At 46.7% G+C, this 20,098-nt stretch overlaps 1 protein-coding gene across 1 annotated transcript in view; it reads left to right on the top strand.

Annotated features, from left to right (window-relative positions):
* The window catches only part of DIS3 (DIS3 exosome endoribonuclease and 3''-5'' exoribonuclease), a 114,326-nt gene extending 97,158 nt beyond the window's left edge, over window positions 1–17,168 (top strand). Inside the window, exons 16-22 of the mRNA XM_075336816.1 lie at window positions 10,080–10,166; window positions 10,371–10,527; window positions 11,128–11,342; window positions 12,752–12,920; window positions 14,942–15,100; window positions 15,184–15,306; window positions 16,384–17,168. Of these exons, the coding sequence (XP_075192931.1) occupies window positions 10,080–10,166; window positions 10,371–10,527; window positions 11,128–11,342; window positions 12,752–12,920; window positions 14,942–15,100; window positions 15,184–15,306; window positions 16,384–16,467 (994 nt within the window). The 3' untranslated portion in view covers window positions 16,468–17,168. The remainder of the gene's footprint in view (window positions 1–10,079; window positions 10,167–10,370; window positions 10,528–11,127; window positions 11,343–12,751; window positions 12,921–14,941; window positions 15,101–15,183; window positions 15,307–16,383) is intronic.
* The last annotated feature ends 2,930 nt before the right edge of the window (window positions 17,169–20,098 follow it).

The raw sequence follows: 20,098 nt of genomic DNA on the forward strand, positions 1-20,098 counted from the left end.
ACGTGAAGTGTTGCCTACACGTACCCCCTTCCGCGACGCTGGATCCTGGGCTGGACGACGGGTTCCATAGACACCGATTTTCCAAAGCCCAGGGCAGAGGCACAATTCATCAGCCCCTCTTTGCAGGCTCTGAGTTGAATATGGCACCGTTGTGACCGGATACAGCAAGCTGACTCTGCTATTGTCACTGCCTGGATTGAAGCAGTGTTTAAGGTGAGATCCCCCCCCCTGACTGGTTTCCCAGACAAAGGGAGAAAAGGCTGTACAGCAAAGGCTCCCAGGGCTGAATATACAGTATTTATTATGAGAAAGTCCCTGGCTAATGCAAGGAAGAGAGCCCCAGGAATCCTGAACACACAGTGTTAACTTTTCCCTAGCTTGCTGGCTGGAGGAGGGGGGAAGTCCCTCCTGTTTGCAAACTCCTGCACAGATAATTTCCTGGTGGCAGGGGGGAGGGGGTGGCTAGAGAATCACAGAGCTCAGGGACTCACGCTGTTTATTATCTGCTCTGTTTATTTGATCTAGCAGAAAAGCCAGCTGATAACCACCAGTGACACACTGTGTGCTGACTAGAGGGAGAGGGAAGAAAACTATCAGAAGCTCCTTTCCTGCCGTTTTTTACTACCCACAGCGGGGGGGGGGGGGGGTTGGGGGGCACACTGACTACTTCTTCGCGCTCTTTTAGCGCTAAGCCCCGCCCCCCCCAGGAAAGCGTGGGAAGATCTCCAGCCATCAGCTGATTTTGGTAAGGTGCTGCTCACTGTAGCTCTGCTAAACATTGCTCCCCCTCCTAGCATCCTCCTATCAGGAACATGCAGAATTCAAAAGGCACTAAGAGACTATGTGAGCCTTAGCCCTATTATTCAGCCTGCACTGCCTGCCACGTTGAGCTACCACGTAAACACACCTCTTTCTCTCTGTGAGTCCTGTGCCCCTATAGCCCTCCAAGACCCCCCTGCCACCACCGCCGCAACCGTCAGCCCAGAGCCTAGGGCTCCCAGCTCACCGGAATGGGCACAGTTTGTCCCAATCCATGGAAAAACTGTCACAGAACCTGGTGCTGGCTATACAATGTCGTCCTCCACACCCTTCTGGGTCCCTGGACAGAATGCAGCCTGAGGATACCCCTATGGAGGATCCTTCTGAGGTAATCCGGGCACATGCTTCACCGGTTGCAGGGATCAGGAAAAGAGCACACGGCCAGGTGTCTCCAGCGGGCTCTCCCTCGGGAGCATGCAGGGCAGGCTCTCCCACACGCTCCACGGCTTCTGAAGAGCTGGAGGAGGGAGAAGGCTGTTTGTACCAGGAGGATTCCTTGGTTTCAGCCTCTCCAGATGATCACACTGCAATAGACTCCCTTATAGCAGCAATCAACCAAACTCTGCAGGTCGCGGCTCCCTCTCCTAATCTGACATCCAGCATCTGATTTGTGGGCAGTATCAGGTAATATATGGACCTTTGCGGTTTTTTTGCCTTAATCCCTTGCTCATGTTTAAACATATTGCATATAGGGATGTTCCATTGACATCTAGTGGACCCCCTTGCTATAGTCTGGTGAAGATGTTAATAGTATTGTATACACGGCACTAATATAGGAGGGCTCCGTGACCTTTCTTTGGGGCTTTTAAGTCCTGTCTTGTCCTTGTTCCACCTTTGCATGTGCACCTATGATAATAAATAATTTTTTTATTAACTATTTGGGCGTTTTCTCTTTCCTTTTGCACTGCCTTACATTAGCGATTAGCCCTTTTTGTCCAGGCCTGCACAGTGGGTGTTACATGTTATACTATTAATCAATCTGATGTATTATCCATATATTGGGTAAGGATATATTGCCTATTATGTGCAGTGGGTTGTTTATTAACTTTATCAAACTCTGCATGTGGAGGATCCCCCATCCACTACCACTGACCATGCGGTCTCCTTTAAGAGGGCAAGGAAACCCCAAAAGGTTTTCACTGATCACCCTGAGTGTCAGGATATACTCACAAAGCAAAGGGAGACAGGCGCTTCGGTAACCGAAAACTCATGGAGTCCCGGTACCCTTTTGCCTCACCTGCCCCTAAGGGCTGGGCCGATCCGCCCTCGGTCGACCCCCCCGGTCTCCCACCTTACCATAAAGACGCTCCTGTCTTTACCCGATGGTTCCTCCATCAAGGACCCAACAGACAGACAGGTGGAGCACCTCGCCCGCTCTGCTTTTGAGGCTGCGGGTTCCTCCCTCTCGCCCTCCTTTGCCTCTGTGTGGGTCGCAAAGGCAATCTCGGTTTGGGCAGAATCCCTTAACACTTCGCTTGAGGAATCCCAGTTCACTCATACCTTCACAGAGGTAACAGCTCAAATTGCCGCTGCGTCGGAGTACCTCATGCAGGCCTCCATTGACGCTGCTACCTGCGCAGCGTTTGCCGCCTCAAATACCATAGCCATCCGTAGAGCTCTCTGGCTCCGACAATGGCGAGTGGACTCTGCCTCCAAGAAGTCTCACGGGCCTCCCCTTTTTTCCAGACCGATTGTTTGGCGAACGTCTGGACAAGCTCATTTCTGACGCCACGGGAGGAAAGAGTACCTCCATCCCCCAGCTGAACTCCAGGACGTCCTTCACCAGACGTCCACAGTCCTCGTTCCGCTCCTTTCGGAACTCATTTTGGTTGGTCGACACCCCGTACTGTCCACGTACTGTCCACGCCACCAGCCGCGGACTACGCAGGGACCGACCTTCTCAGCTCTCCCCGAAACCTACTTCGTCATGGCAGCCTAGACCGAAACAGTCCAGGACTAGGGAGACTCGGCCACGACGTTTTTCCCCCGCATGAATCCTTCGGCGCCCCGGAAGACACACTCATTGTAGGAGGTCGACTGCGGCTCTTTCAACACATCTGGGCTGCCGCCTCAGACGACAAATGGGTGCGAGACCTTGTGTCTTCCGGTTACCACATAGAACCGACTCGGGGGTCGGGTCCGAAATTCTAACAGCAGGAGTGATAATACCTGTCCCAGACGACGAGAAGTTCGGGGGTTTTTATTCCAACCTCTTTGTGGTCCACAAAAAGGATGGGTCAGTTCGACCCATCCTGGACCTCAAACACCTAAACAAGCATGTGCACGTACGGAGATTCAGAATAGAGTCCCTAAGGTCCATTATTGTATCCATGGTCGAAGGGGAATTCCTCGCATCCATAGACATCAAGGACGCGTACCTGCACATACCCATCGCCCCAGATCACCAAAAGTTCCTCCGCTTTGCAATTCAGGACTCCCACTTTCAATTCGTAGCTCTACCCTTCGGCCTTGCCACCGCACCAAGGGTCTTCACCAAAGTCATGGCGGCCGCCAGGGGAGTGGTCGTTCTCCCTTACTTGGACGACCTCCTCATCAAGGCCCCCCTCCTTCCGCAACTGCTCAACCAGCGTACAGATCACTGTGGACACCCTATCCCGCATAGGGTGGCTAGTGAATCTGGACAAATCATCCCCGGTCCCATCACGATCCATCACCTTCCTGGGCATGTCCCTGGACACCTGTCGGGGCTTGATCCTTCTCCCTCAGGACAAGGCGTTCGCTCTTCAACGAGCGGTACACTGCCTTCTAAGTCCTCCGTCTCGCTCCATTCGATTCAGCATGAAAGTGCTCGGCAGGATGGTGGCGGCTATGGAAGCAGTACCCTTTGCTCAACTGCACCTCCGCCCACTGGAGCTAGCCCTTCTAGCGGCCTGGGACAAGAGCCCCTTCTCCCTGGACAGACATCTTCACCTGATGCCTTCAGTCAGGTACGCACTCCGCTGGTGGCTTCGGTCCTCATCCCTATCGAAGGGGAGATCCTTTCTCCCAGTGAACTGGCTGGTCCTGACCACGGACGCCAGCCTCCTAGGCTGGGGAGCAGTGTACCGGCACCACACTGCTCAAGGACGTTGGACGCCCCAGGAATCTTCCCTACCCATAAACACCCTGGAATTCCGCGCGATCAGAGCGTTCTGCCCTCTGCTAGCAGGTCGTCCAATCGGACAATGCGACAGCTGTAGCCTATATCAATCGGCAGGGGGGCACCCGCAGCAAAGCGGCTTATCTCGAGGCCCACAAGATCCTCAGCTGGGCCGAATCGACGGGATCAGTGATATCAGCGGTACACATACCGGGGGTAGAGAACTGGGCAGCTGACTTTCTGAGTCGCCAAGGCCTGGCTGCCGGAGAATGGTCTCTTTACCCAGATGTGTTTCTACACATCTGCACTCGCTGGGGCACACCAGACGTGGACCTAATGGCCTCAAGGTTGAATGCAAAGGTACCCGCGTTCATAACCAGGTCACGCGACCCGCAGTCCATCGACGCGGATGCTCTAGTCTGCTCCTGGCACCACTTCCGCCTGCCTTACATATTTCCACCTCTACCCCTGCTGCCGCGGGTGATCAGGAAGATCAAGGCAGAGGGAGTCCCGGTGATACTGATAGCACCGGACTGGCCCAGGCGTGCCTGGTACGCCGAATTAGTACAAATGCTCACAGACGCACCGTGGCGCCTTCAGACATCCCAGACTTGCTGACCCAAGGGCCCATTTCCAATCAGAACTCCAGAGCCCTGAAGCTAACGGCATGGCCATTGAGACCTGGGTATTAACAAGAGCGGGATTTTCCCCCGTGGTTATCTCCACCATGATCAGCGCCCGAAAGCCTGCTTCATCCCGCATTTACCACCATACGTGGAAAATCTTCCTTTCATGGTGCAAAGAAACTAACGTCCAGCCTATGCCTCTGGCCATCCCCAGAATTCTCGACTTTCTACAGTCTGGCTTGAAAGCAGGGTTGACTCTCAGTTCCCTTAAAGGGCAGGTCTCAGCACTCTCAATCTTCTACCAATGCCGCCTGGCTCAAAAAGCGCAAGTCAAGACCTTCCTCCAGGGTGTTTCCCATCTAGTTCCCCCGTACAAACGGCCGCTGGACCCATGGGACCTCAACCTCGCTCCGGACGGTCTCCAGAGGTCTCCCTTTGAACCCCTCAAGGAATCCTCCCTTGCTCTTCTGTCCTGGAAGGTAACATTCCTGGTGGCAATTACGTCCATCAGATGGGTTTCGAAGCTAGCAGCACTCTCCTGCCGCGAGCCTTTTCTGATCTTTCACCAGGACAAGGTGGTTCTGCGCCCACTTCCGGATTTCCTTCCAAAGGTTCTTACCCCGTTTCATTTGAACGAGGACATTGTTCTGCCTTCATTTTGTCCACACCCGGTTCATAGGGTGGAAAGGTCTCTGCATTCGTTAGACCTCTTCAGAGCTCTCAGATATTACATATCCAGGACAGCCCCCTTTAGGAAAACGGACTCTTTGTTCGTCATTCCTGAGGGGCCTAAGAAGGGACAGGCAGCTTCAAAGGCGACTCTGGCTCGCTGGATTCGCTCTGCGATCCAGGAAGTCTACCGCCTGCAACTCAAGCCCATTCCTAGTGGGCTGCGGGCTCATTCCACGCGAGCAGTTGGTGCTTCGTGGGCCATTCGGCATCAGGCTTCAGTGGAACAGGTGTGTAAGACTGCGACCTGGTCTAGCCTACATACTTTTTCAAAGCATCACAGAGTCCATACCCAGGTTTCAACTGAGGCAAATCTGGGTAGGAAAATTCTGCAAACGGCAGTAGAGCACCTCTCTCAGTAGGCGCTCCAGGCTGTCTGGGACTGGTTCCTAGTCCTTGGGTTGTGTTGTCTTCTTTTCTGTTTCCCACCCATATACTGCTTTAGGACGTCCCATGGTCCTGTGTCCCCCAATGAGGCGTCAGACAAAAACGGATTTTTGTGTACTCGCCGTAAAATCGTTTTCTCTTAGCCATCATTGGGTGACACAGCACCCACCCTGTTGCCCTGCGGGGCCTTGGTTCTCTCAGTACCTTATTTGGTCTTGACTCTTCTTTTCTCATGTTCCTCTGTTGAGAAGTTTTTTACTGCTTTTTTCTCCTACTGCTTGTGTACTAAAACTGAGCTTGCCTGGCCCGGCCAGGGGGTGTATACTGCAGAGGAGGAGCTATGCTTTTGCATCTACTTAGTGTCCTCCTATGGATAGGCAGCATAACACCCATGGTCCTGTGTCCCCCAATGATGGCTAAGAGAAAACGATTTTACGGTGAGTACACAAAAATCCGTTTTTTTTTATTTATTAAACATCATGATGGTTGAATTATAGTTTCAACATGTCTCAGACAAGCATGCCCTTAGTCACTGAGATTAGTGTCTAAGGGTATGCTTGCCTGAAACATGTTGAGACTATAATTCCACCATCATGATGTTTTTAAAAATAAAAAAAAATTGCTGAATAAAGTTTTAATTATGGTATTTTTATCCATTTTATCCTTTTCCTTAGTTTTGATATAATCTCTGTATAATCAGCAGTAGATTATCATTAGAGGACTACTTGGCATGTTGCCAGGTAGTCCAGCATATTCATGAGCTCTGTATAACTGCTAGATCTGCAGCAGAAAAAACATTGATTTTTATCAAAATGACCACAAACAGCTCAGTAGCGGACACATCGCTGGAATCGGGGTCTCGGTTTCTACATTATGCTGCTCTCAGATGTGGGAGTAAAATCCTGGTGACAGATTCCCTTTAATAGACCATTGTGTGGGTTGATCTGTGGTGAACCCCTTGTTGCTGGTAAACCATGTATTTCTCCAGTTTATATACAACCAGGCCGCAGCCGATAAAGCAGGGTAATCAAGCGGAAGAACCATAAAGGGAGTACCCCGTTAAAATATAACCTAATAATATCATTAAATGGTCAAGTGACCAAAAAACATGCAAAAGAAAAATGATAGGGTATATACTGACAATAACCAGGTGGGAGGTAAACAATAGAAGAACGCTGGCCCTAATTGGCCCTAAAGTGCCTCTCCCTACCTGGCAATGGAGGGTATGACGTCCGAGGATTGTGACGCCCCCATTAAACGACGGGAAGCCCTCACTAACCCTATTAAACCCGAACACACAACACCAAATAAACACATAATATCAATATCCCCCATTGCAGTGCAGTGGTGGGTAATAGAGAACTTATCTGAGATGTAGTTCAGAGACGCAGTCCCTCTCTAGGACGTCATGCCCTCCATTGCCAGGTAGGGAGAGATATTTTAGGGCCAGTGTTCTTCTACTGTTTACCTCCCACCTGGTTATTGTCAGTATATACCCTATACCCTTTCATTTTTCTTTTGTGTGTTTTTTGGTCACTTGACCTTTTAATGATATTATTAAAAGTTTACATTTTAACGGGGTACTCCCTTTTAGGGTTCTTCTTTCTGTAAGTATTTCTCCAGGACATCAGTGCGATCACTATAAAGTTCGAGAACTGAGCTAGTCATTTGACATCCGAATTTAGAGATGGCCACAAATGTCCATCTGTCTGCATGTGGAGTTCTAGAAATTACTGAGGAAGGGTTCTCGGCATTTTTTGCGGAATGCACAGCCACCTCTTGATGGGATGGTGCCTTTTTTTTTAGAAATAATGAAAAATCCCAGTGTCTCTAGAAAATTGGGACTCATTGTGCCGTTATGAGTGGAGAGTAGGCAGATGATAAAGCCTTAAGGCCCCGTCACACGCTACGATATATCTAACGATACGTCGTCGGGGTCACGGAATTTGTGATGCACATCAGGCATCGTTAGAGATGTCGTAGCGTGTGACACCTCCGAACGACTGTTAACGAGCAAAAATACTCACCTTATCGTTGCTCGTTGACACGTCGTTCATTTTCATAATGTCGTTTTTCCTTCTGCGTGCCGGTTGTTCGTCGTTCCTGAGGCAGCGCACACCGCTACGTGTGACACCCCGGGAACGACGAACACAGCTTACCTGCGTCCCGCCGGCAAGGAGGTGGGCGGGGTGTTCCGGCCACTCATCTCCGCCCCTCCGCTTTTATTGGGCGGCCGCTGTGTGACGTCACTGTGACGACGAACGTCCCACCCCCTTCAGGAAGAGGATGTTCGCCGCCCACAGCGTCGTCGTTAGGGAGGTAAGTACGTGTGACGGGGGTTAACGACATTGTGCGCCACGGGCAACGAATTGCCTGTGACACAAACGACGGGGGCGGGTGCGATCGCACGATATATCGTAGCGTGTAACGCCGCCTTTACTCTTGAGGTAGCTGTAACTTTCTGTGAATATGCCATAATGGCTTTGTCCACAGGGACATCTCACTTTAACCCCAGAAGGCTTTAATCTACAGCTGAGCTACTGATACATGTGCTGGAATGGGAGCTAGATCCAATCCCAGCATTTTAATCCTTCAGATGTCGCTGTCAATAGTGACAACCGCATGTGAGGAGTTGGATCGAGAAAGAGCTTTTCACTTGTCAGCTCATCAGCAGTCTTTCCTTTGTGGAACTAGTAAGCATTTAGGAAAAGGAAAGTGGGGAAAAAAATGCCAGAATCTAACTTATAATAATAATAATAATAATAATAATAATAATAATAATAATTTTAGTTGTAATAGAAAAAAAAAATGCTGAAAAAAAACTATATTTTGTGTTGCTGCATTCATAACAAAACATACAATAACGTTCAAATAGTCTTTTGTGGAAGATTCATTAAAGGGTTATTCTCTAGTTGTCTCTTGAGTAGCTCAAAGCTATGCAGTCTCCTTAGTTCTTGATTTCTGGCAGGGTGGGCACTAGTGAATTAGTGTACTAATACTACAATACTATATTGCTCAGCACAAGTTCTGCTTTAACACATTCAGCCATCAGTGATTTATTCTGTACCATACTGCTATGGGAGAAGCTGATGGTGCGAGCTTATCAAGATTTGTAACAACAACTAGTCAGGAGTAATTAGTGGGTGGGAAGGAGGACAGCAAATAACTGCTGTATAGTAATCGGTTTGCTGGAGAGAGGTGGCTGAAATGTCAGGCATTAACTTGTCTCCTGGAATGTAACTACTGCTCACTCTCGGCGAGGGATTGGGCAGGCACTGATGGCTGAGCTGCATAGAAACCAGCTGTGCAATATAGAAGATAAAAGCTCCCATTGTGGGGAAACTTACAGCAGAGAGATACTGCAAATGCAATGTTAGCTAACTAATTAAAGCAATTTTAATAGCTTGAGAATACCACTTAAAACTTATGTCCTTGTTTCTCATCTATTCTTCAGAAATAATACAATATTTTCTTCCAGACTGATTATATATTGGAGTTTTACTGCTCATTAAATGGGTTATTCTCAGGTACTTTTCCTTGTAATGACCTGATTAAAATTTCAGACATTAAAATTTGCCTCCTCTACCATCTTCATCCTTTCAATAATTTTAGACTGCCTGCTGCAAAATAAATATCTGCATTATGTTGACTGTTGCCATAATCTCTGTAGTGGCTTTTGAAAAAATCTTGCCTGGGCTTAATGGTGACTTTACCCCCTGTAAAAGTTTCTGCAGGAAAAGGTCCCATGTAGTCACCTCTTTGCACAGTTTGTTTCAGAGCAATGACCCCAATTCTATTTTATGCTCTATAAGAAACACCAGGAACACATCAGCAATATACCGTGTAGAAACCGCTGTACATCGCCATTGTGGTGCATGGACTTTTATTTATTATTACTTTATTTTTACACAACGCAGTGTGGATCCAGCCGAGCATAAAAAGTGTCCACTCCAGTGTGCCGTGGTCCAATTATTGTAATTGAGTACTAGCTGCTGACTATGTCAAAATATAAATTAATAAATGTGCACACATGAAATAATTATTATTGTATTTACAAATGAATGTATGTATGTATATGTGTGTGTATACATACATACATACATACATACATACATACATACATACACACACACACACACACACACACACACACACACACACACACACACACACACACACACACACATACACATACACACATACACACATATTATATACACATACATATAATATATATATGTGTCTGTGTGTATATTGTGTGTGTATAATATATATATGTATGTATGTGTATATAAAAAATCACTATCATTATTATATTTATTTATTTATTTATTTTTTTCACAGATTGATGTGAACAAAAATAAATCTATACCAAGTACAGTACTTGAAACCATTTAATTTGTGCATTTATGTTGCAGGGCCTTAACCCTTTCTTCCCCTGAGGTCCGATTCCATCTGGATAGTGAAACTCATGACCCTATAGACCTTCAGACCAAGGAATTGAAGTACGTTAAGAGATGTGCTGTTAAGTTTGTGTGTGTGTGTGTGTGTGTGTGTGTGTGTGTGTGTGTGTGTGTGTGTGTGTGTGTGTGTGTGTGTGTATAATATGTCTGTCATTCTGCTTTTTTTAAATTGAGGCACATATTTAATAATTTTTTAAACTTTATTATTTTTTTATTTGCTTCACTTCTTTTTTTTTTTTTTTTTAGGGAAACCAATTCTATGGTGGAGGAGTTCATGTTGTTGGCTAATATTTCGGTGGCGCAGAAGATCTATGATGAGTTTTCAGAATATGCTTTACTACGCAAGCATCCCGCTCCACCTCCTGGAAACTATGACATTCTTATAAAAGCTGCCCGCTCCAAGGTGATATTGCACGCTCCTGATTCGCTCTTTAAAGTGAACCTGTCATCAGAAATTTAGCTATAAAGCTAGAAGTTCCCCCCTCTGCAGCTCCTGGGCTGCATTCTAGGAAGCTTCCTATAGTTTTTGTGGCCCCTTTTATTCCAAAATAAATACTTTACAAGCTTGTACCTTTTTCGTATGCAAATTTCTTAAATCTTCCATGGGGGCGGGCTGCCTGATGTACGTTGCTGTCCTCCTGCCAATTTACGCCGCCCCCGAACGCTGAATTTCAAACCTCTGGGCGCCCGTGGTCCCGCGCATGCGCTGTGCTACTGTAGCGGTGCCGTGCACTGTGTGCACGTGTGACCGCTAGTGACACTTTGCGCTATATATGTAACCATGACCCACCTCTGATGGACAGCTCTGATGGACAGCTTTCAGTGTACACTGTACATAGGGAGAAAGCGGACAATCACTGGTGGGACGGGGTTACACACAACTTATAAATATGGAGGACTACATGGTAGCAGGTTTACGAGTCTTCTACTGATCCATGCACAATATGACCTATAACATTTCACTTTCTTCTTCTTTTTTTTTTATTTTTTTATTTTTACCTAGAATTTGGATGTTAAGACTGATTCTGCCAAGGCTCTGGCTGACTCTTTAGATAAAGCGGAGTGTGTTGAATTTCCATATCTGAACACATTATTGAGAATCCTGGCAACTCGCTGCATGATGCAGGCGGTGTACTTCTGCTCCGGGATGGACAGTGACTTCCATCACTATGGCCTCGCATCTCCCATTTACACACATTTCACTTCCCCCATTAGAAGGTTTGTACTTGTACTTATGGAAATAAATGAATGTGGGCAGAAATATAATGGACTCAAGGCATAAATTGACATTGATGTAGTTTGGATTGTTTAGGGTTATGTAATAAATTAAGCATTCTTAAATCAAGATATTTATTTATTATTAACACGTTCTATTGTTTACGAGATTGTCTATACAGGAATTATGCAATTGAAGTGTTTGTTTTTAGTAAGGCTAGTTTCACACTTGCGTTCAGCGCATTCCGTCACTATGGAGAATAGCACAGTCCGTTAACGCACTGCGCTATTCTCCATAGACTTGTATAGACGACGCACTGTAACGCAAGTGTCTGCATTGTATCCGCTGGACGACGCAGCGTCGTGTGGATGGAACGCAGCATGTAACGTTTTTCTGCGCTTGGCTGAGTGTCAAAAAAATGCAACCTGCAGGAATCCGTTTGGCATCCGTTGTTTTTATAATGGACGCCTATGGTGGTGGATTCCGTTAGAATGCGTCATTTGACGGATTCCGTTAACGCATCCGTCTTTACACAACTGCGCATGCTCAAATGTGTAAAGTCAAGGAAAAAAACCTATAACGGATTGCGTTATTTTGTACGATCCGTAGCATCCGTTGTGTTACTATATGCAACGAATCTGTTGCATGCGTCACACAACGCAATGCTACGGATCCCGTCCAACGCAAGTGTGAAACTAACCTAACTTTGGCATTAAAGGGAACCTGTCATGACCACAAACGTTATTTACATGCAGATATAGAGTTAATGTTTTGGTAAATGGCATTAAAATCCTGCCTGCCTTACTGGAGCAGCGGCTACAAGGAGAAAATTACCTTGCATCCTCCCTGTAGCTGCTTTCTTCCAGTCATTGGGGTGATGCAGGGAGCTGCTACAGTCACCTCTCAGTATACTATGAGCGAGCTGTAATTATTTCTCATCACATTGAAAGCCTAATCTGCAGTGTATGTGTGCAGCATGTGTTCAGAGCAGGGCGCAATCATTGCGCTGAGCAGTGATTACACCGCGCTCATAGTGTAGTGAGTGGTGACTGTAAGAACTCTGCACCACCCCGAAGACTGGAAGCGAGAGGCTACAGGGAGCGTATCGTTCACTTTCCCCCTATAACTGTGCTTATAGTCAGGCAGGCATGATTTTAACGCTATTTACCTGCAGATTCACCCTGTGATTTTGGACTTGACAAGTTCCCTTTTAAAGAGGCAGGCCAGCTTCTATAATAATGTATGTTCTGGTTTGATAAAGGTTTTTTTTTTTTCTGAAACCTTCGGATTTTAAATAATATTGAATGTCAAGTGTTTGGTTTAGGACATTGGTCGTGGGCCACATCATCCAATCTGTCACTTTTTTACGTATTTTTTTTAAATCTAAAGTGTAAGCTTTTTTTCCTTCTAGGTATGCTGATGTCATAGTTCACCGGCTCCTCGCTGTAGCAGTGGGTGCAGACGCCACTTATCCAGATCTTACAGATAAACATAAACAAGCCGAAATCTGCAAAAATATCAACTTCAGGCATAAAATGGCTCAGTATTCGCAAAGGGCGTCTGTTGCCTTTCATACACAGGTATGTGTTTATTTGCACCAATCCACCTTTCATTGTATACTTTGTAAAAGATATTTGTGGAGGTAGCCTTACAAGTTATTTGGCTGTCAGCGAACAAATGTACATCTGAGCTATTCCTGCCGAATATGCTTTAGCCCCACATACACATTATTGATCACGACGCTACACTGATATTGACGGGTTGGGCCCACGGTCTGTGTATTTGATTGTTGAGAGAGTTAAGAATCCAGCATGTCATTCTGTACTTTTTTGGTTATATGGGGGAATTTTATAACCCAGCTTCCTTATTATGTACATTGTGCTTACATTTATGTGTTTACAGTGAACAGTCAGATGCAACATGCACCCAGAACCACAAGCAGGTCTGGGTGCATATTTCTTATCCCTGCCTATCCGTCCTTGTATCTAGTAGCATAGATAAAGGGATCTTTAGAAAAAGTATTTCTAAAGATCCTTTATAAGATGCTATTGAGCGCAGGGACTAGTCACAAGGGCATTAGTTCCTACGCTTATTCCGCCCTCTTAGCATGAAGGCGTACTAAAATGTTATTCAATGCCCAGCATTGCATCTGACAGGTTCCCTTTAATACCTATGGTTTTACACCCACTGAGATCCCGGTGTTGATTGTTGTTGACTGTTGTGGAGGATCGACCAACAGACCACACTTAATTCTGCTCATTATTATTAGTATTATATTGTTTATCACTTAATATTGAGCACTGTTAGGTCTGCTGACTCGCTGCTACAGCTAATGACTATTCTGATAGCAACTAATCAAAACCGCATAGTTTACTGCTTTTTATACTGATTTTATTGTTCGGCTTTAAAGATTAACCATGGTTAGCATTTTGATTTTCTTTACACAATAGTACATGTGAAAATAAACAACTTTTGTAATATATCTATTCTAGAAATGTGCTTATTTTTCCTCTTAGTTCTAAATTCACTGGTTGAAGGGAATCTGTCCCCATGTTTTTCCTACCCCATCTGAGAGCAGCATGATATAGAAGCACATTATTGCGATGTGTCACTTCCAGAGCTTCTTTAATTTTGCAGTTTTATCTGCTGTAGATGTAGCCGCTCTCTGCATGCTGAGCTCTGCACAACCCTGCCCGCACTTCTGCCTTTGCGCCATGTACACAGAAAGCTCACAGTCAGTGGTGAGGGCGACGTTATACAGAGCTCACAAATATCATTGCCTGGCAGCAGGTTTATTAGTCCTCTAATGAGAATCTCCTGCTGATAGAACAGTGATTTATCAAAACTGCACTAAGCAGCCCAGTAAGTGACACATTACTGGAATCTGGAGCTCTGTCTCTAACATATACTGCTCTAAGATTGTGTCAAGAACCTGGTGACAGATTCTCTAACTTTTTAGCGACTTATCATATACTATGTACGTCATAAGTCGGATCCCTGCCTTGGATGCAGGCTCGCAAGCCGAATCCACATGTTTCCCGGTAGATGATGGCTATGATATTCAGCCATCATCTGCCTCTAACAGTTGTGGGTGGAGCGGAGTTCTGCTTGCGGCTGTTAACCTGTTAAATGCCACTGTCAATCTCTGACCGCAGCATTTACGCGCCACTCTGTTCTAACCTGTCATTGGGGAGGAAAAAACTAAAATGCAAAAAATTAAAAGCTCGCCAGTCTTAAGGGGTTAAATCTGTTTGCAATGAATACAGATTACTGAAATGACAGTTGGTTCTATGGAACTTGCAGAATGTCCATCTTTCTAGCCCCACCTCCATAGAAGTTTAAAAGCACTAACTGTCATCTATTTCAGTAATGGGAAAATCTGTGTTCACTGAATACAGATTTTACTTGTGAATTATGAAAAGGAACAGATCTGATTATAATATATTATAAAGTTGCTTCTTTACCCCCATATCAGCCAGTCCATGTGAAATCTGCAGGTTTAGCTGATGTTCGTCTTCAGCATGTGCTTCTAGGTCCATGTTTGTCCAACGTTCTTATTCTTGCTATATATCTCTGACGGGTTAATTCTGTCTTTTCACAGCTCTTCTTTAAAACAAAAGGAATTGTGGATGAAGAAGGATACATCTTGTTTGTTAGGAAAAATGCAATTGTTGTTCTGATCCCAAAATTTGGTTTAGAAGGCACCGTGTTTTTTGAGGGAAAGAACAGAGTAAAATGTCAGCTAACATACAATGATGAGGTGAGTCGGGGAGGGGAAAATAGGAACAAAATGACATTTGTACTTGTTTTGGATATGTTAATTATGTTGTCTTCATTTTACAGGTTCCTTCATTAACTGTGGAAAATACGACGTTCTATATGTTTGACAAAGTAAAAGTTAAGATTACTCTGGATGCATCCAATATCCAGCACCAGAAAATCTGCATGGATCTGGTGGAGCCCGAGGTTAGTACTTATGCTAGTTCTTCATTTATTTAATGCTGGCTTTGGAGACAAGTATACTGGGCCTTGTACGCACGCTGCATTTTTTGCCGTGTATTTGCGTGTTTTTTGGGTGCAGTTTTAGTCTCAAAACTGAATTTCCTTCCCCAGCAAAGTCTGAGATTTTATTTTGGCTGTACGCACGTTGCAGTGTTTTTGGCTGTGTCTTTGTGGTGACCACGACGATGCAGCATGTTAATTCTTTTAGCTTTTTTCACTGCGTTTTTCACCCATTGAATTCTACGAGGTGTTGAAAACTGCAATGAAAAACTCAAATTGTTGTTTTACGTGTGTTTTTGGTGTGTTTTTCTGACTAGACTCCGGGTCGGCGGGGATTGATCGCTGGTATTTGGCCAGATACTGCTCCCCATATAAAGTCTATGGGGACCAGAATCGGGTGCAAAGGAGTAGGAGCAAGTGCTTCATACTCGCCGATCACCAGTCGGTTGCCGCACTGCTGCCGCGGCAGCTCTTTCATCTTGCAGAGCCGGCTGCTCATAAGATATTCAATCCTTCCCTGCTCACCTGTGGCGGTGATTGGTTGAAGGCAGAGCCACCCCCACGCTGAGTGACAGCTGGCTTACTACAGCCAATCACAGACGCCGGTGAGCGAGTCTATATCGTACAGTAAATTAAATAAATAACTAATTAAAAAAAAGACGTGTGGTCCCCCCCCAATTTTGATAATCAGCCAAGATAAAGTCACACAGCTGGGGGCTGGTATTCTCAGGCTGGGGAGACCCACATTATTGGGAGCCCCCCAAGCTTAAAAATATCAACCAGCAGCCGCCCAGATTGCCGCATCCATTAGATGCAACAGTCCCGGGACTTTTCCCGGCTCATCCTGATTGCCCTGGTGCCCATAGATGCCACGAAGTCCTAGCTTAGTGATGGCACCATGGAATAAATGGCGCTGTAATAATGAAATAATACTGCGCTTACATGGTGCCCTCATACTTAGACTGTACAGAATTTTTTTATCAGAAAGGCAAATAGTGTTATGTTTTTGCTCCATTGAAATCTTTGCTAATTTCTTGATAGATTCCCGGCATAACATCAACTGAGAATGATCAGAGGCAAAGAAATGGGGAACCAATATCCAAGAAGAGCAAGCTCGTAAAATAGGATTCCTTCAGAAGCCGCACAATATTTTACACAAGGACGATTTAAAGGAGTAATCCAGCTCCACTCACTTCCGGGTCAGGAGGTGTTCGGGCCAGTGGTATCACATCTACAGATATCTGCTGGGTCACATGTCCGAGAGTCGGGTATTGTGCGCCTGTCATATCGCAATTACTTATACAGGTGGATGATGCCTGGCTAATAACTGCCCTCCTCACCTCCCAGTGTAATTGAATCCAGATGGTCCCTTTAAGTCATTTTATTCTTACTTTTAGCAATGTTAGCAGGCCTTTGTATAGGTGTATTTTTATTTGAAATCTATGAATCCAATGGGAACTGTGCATTTTTAGACTAGCTTAAAGGATATAATGTTTATCCATTGCCACTCCCTTCCACATCAGGAGGGAAGTCCCACTGATGACAATGCGTCTGGACATACCTGCTGGAAAGCGTGCACAATCAGCAACTATCATGCCCCTGTTCTAGTCATTACAAGAGGACACGTGTATAGTAAAATATTATGAAGTCTGCAAATCAATCGTCTCGACAGATGTCAAGTCATTGGCGCTGTTTTCCTCCTGAGGTGGAAGTGAGCGGCACCAGACAAGCCCTTTAATAATATAAATGTAGTTTCAACTGAAAGTCTCTCCTTTTTGTATCCCATTAATATTTTTGCATTTTATAAAAAAACAGTTTACACCTTTTCTGACTACGTTTTTATTTTAAACAGTCCTCCTGTAATGGTGACATGTATTTCTTTATCGTTCCTTTGGGAGACCCAGACCATGGGTGTTTAGCTTCTGCCTCCGGAGGACACACAAAGTACTACACTTAAAAGTGTAGCTCCTCCCTCTGAGCTTATACACCCCCTGGTAGCCAGGCCTAGCCAGTTTATTGCTTTGTGTCAGGAGGCATACATCCACACATGCATTCTCATCTGATTTGTTTGACTTTTGGAAAGAGTTTGAAGAAAAGCGGGTCCATGTCTGGACTCCCGGCATGTCCCTTCTCACCCCACTGTGTCGGCGGTGTTGTTAAGGTTGATTTACAAGGCTGCAGCCTTACATGCCGCGCTCCTTTACCATCCCTTCTGGGCTCTGGCTTGAAGTGGGAGCCAGCACGGTCTGCATGCCTGGCAGGAGTCCGGTCTCCATCCACAGCCCCTTGAGTATTCTGTTGGACCGGAGCACTCCTCCCCAGGGACATGGCCCTGCGTCTCAGCAGCTAAGTACCTGAGACGTTTATGTTGGGGGTCCCGGTTCTTTATTGTAAGGGGAGAGTATGCTGTATGTGATTGTTTTAACTTTTCCGGCGGGTTCTCTAGCTTTTGCCTGAGAACCGCGCCGATGGTGCCTGCTTGTCGTCGTCCTCGCCGCTTAAATTTAGGCCCTGGCTTCGCCGGAGGCCTAGTTTCATTTTCCTGCCCTCGCATGTCACTCATGCAGAGGGACAGGTTCGGCTCCTCCCGGCGGCCGTTCTACACAGGGGAGGGACATTCCCCACTGCTGGGGCGTCCCTCTTTCCCTGCAGGTCTCTATAGCCCTCCAGTTCCCGCTCTTTTATAGGAACGCCCTCTTCTCAGGCAGAGTTCACTCTGCTCTGGGACATCCTGCATTCTGCATCTCTGCTGAGGTTCTGCGACTGGGGGACCGAGCTTCGGGATCTGGAGGGCACACAACACCGCGCTCAGCGGTCTGGTAAGCCACAGCCGGTCTCCGGTTGTGGACCTCTGTATATTCTCCCTTGGGTTCATTCTCTGCAAAGCCCCCACTCCAGCAGCATGTCTCACACAAGGAGCAAGGCTCCAAAGCTTTATTCTGTATGCACTGTATGTAAGCTCCTGCTGTCTGAGCCGAGCATTTATCCACATTGTGATGTCTGCTCTAACTTGGCGGTGCCACAGCCTGGAGTCTCACCCCCAGTGGTCTCTCAGGCTGCTGCTGCACCTGTGATTGAACCCCCGGCCTGGGTAGAGTCCTTTTCTAGGTCCATATCCCAGTCATTTGCTGAGTCCATGGGGCTTTTGTCCAGGACTTTGATGAATATGCATCAGCCCCCCTCACAGGGTGCCTCTAATACTCTTGACAGAGGACTCCTATCCTCTGACCTCCGTCCATCGGAGCTCACGGAGGATTCATCATCTGATCCCAGACCCCGTCCTTCTAAGAGAAGGCGCAGGGTTTCCTCCCCCTCCCCATCCCACGGCTCTGTCTCAAGAGCTGACTCTCAAGATGAGGAGGATGCCCTCACTGGGGGCTCGGAGGCTATGTATCCCATCGATTTCTCTGAGGGCGACTCAGATCTTAGTGATTTGATTGCTTCAATTAATTCTGTGCTGGATCTCAATCCGCCAGTGTCAGAGGAGCAACTCTCTTTGGCAGAAAAACATCAGTTTACCTCGTCTAAGAGAGTGAAGAGTGTGTTCTTTAACCACTCCAGTTTTCAGACCGCTGTGACCAAGCCCAGGGCCTGCCCTGACAAACGCTTTCCAAAGCGTGGTTCTGATGACCGGTTTCCATTTCCACCTGAGGTGGTCAAGGAGTGGTCTCACTCCCCAAAGGTAGACCCTCCGGTGTCTAGGCTCTCAGCCCGGACCGTTGTGTCGGTGGCTGACGGCACCTCACTTAAGGATTCCACTGACCGTCAGATTGACCTTCTGGCCAAATCTGTGTATGAAGCTGCGGGGGCCGCGTTTTTCCAGACTTTTGCAGCAGTGTGGGCTCTCAAAGCCATCTCTGCTTCTCTAGAGGAGATGCATTCCCTCACCAAGGAATCTATGCCTGAGATGGTGACCTTAACTGCTCAGGCTTCAGCTTTTTCATCCTATGCCATGTCTGCCATGCTAGAGGCTGCTCACCGCACTGCGGTGGCTTCAGCTAATTCTCTTGTTATCCGCAGGATTTTGTGGCTTCGAGAGTGGAAGGCAGATGCTTCTTCCAAGAAGTTTCTTGCTGGGCTCCCTTTTGCTGGTTCACAGATGTTTGGTGAACAGCTGGATGAAATCATTAAAGAAGCTACTTGTGGGAAGAGTACTTCCATGCCACAAACCAAGACCAGGAAACCCGCCCAGGGTAGGAATCAATCGAGGTTTCGTTCCTTTCGTTCCTCCAACTGGTCATCCTCTAAGCCTTCCGCCTCATCCGCTAACTCCGCCAAGGATCAGAAATCCAACTGGCGCCCAAAAGCGCGTCCGCAGAAGACCGCAGGAGGTTCTGCCACTAAGGCAGCTTCCTCATGACTCTCGGCCCGCTCCAGCCACATCCTTAGTCGGTGGCAGGCTCTCCCACTTTGGTGACGCTTGGTTAAAGCAAGTCTCCGATCAGTGGGTGAGAGACATCATATCTCACGGCTACAGGATAGAATTCTCTTCCAGCCCTCCAAACAGATTTTTTCTCTCAACTCCCCCCTGCTCCAAGGCCGCCGCCTTCTCGCAGGCCGTGGCGTCCTTGCAGGCAAACGGAGTGATTGTCCCAGTTCCCGCTCAGGAACGGTTCAGAGGTTTTTACTCAAATCTCTTCCTAGTTCCAAAAAAGCACGGTACCTTCCGGCCCATCCTGGATCTCAAGCCTCTCAACAAGCATGTCCGGGTGCGGAATTTTCGCATGGAGTCTCTGCGATCAGTCATTGCCTCTAT

Source organism: Anomaloglossus baeobatrachus, chromosome 2 (genome assembly GCF_048569485.1).
Source record: "Anomaloglossus baeobatrachus isolate aAnoBae1 chromosome 2, aAnoBae1.hap1, whole genome shotgun sequence".
Taxonomy (NCBI): Eukaryota; Metazoa; Chordata; class Amphibia; order Anura; family Aromobatidae; genus Anomaloglossus; species Anomaloglossus baeobatrachus.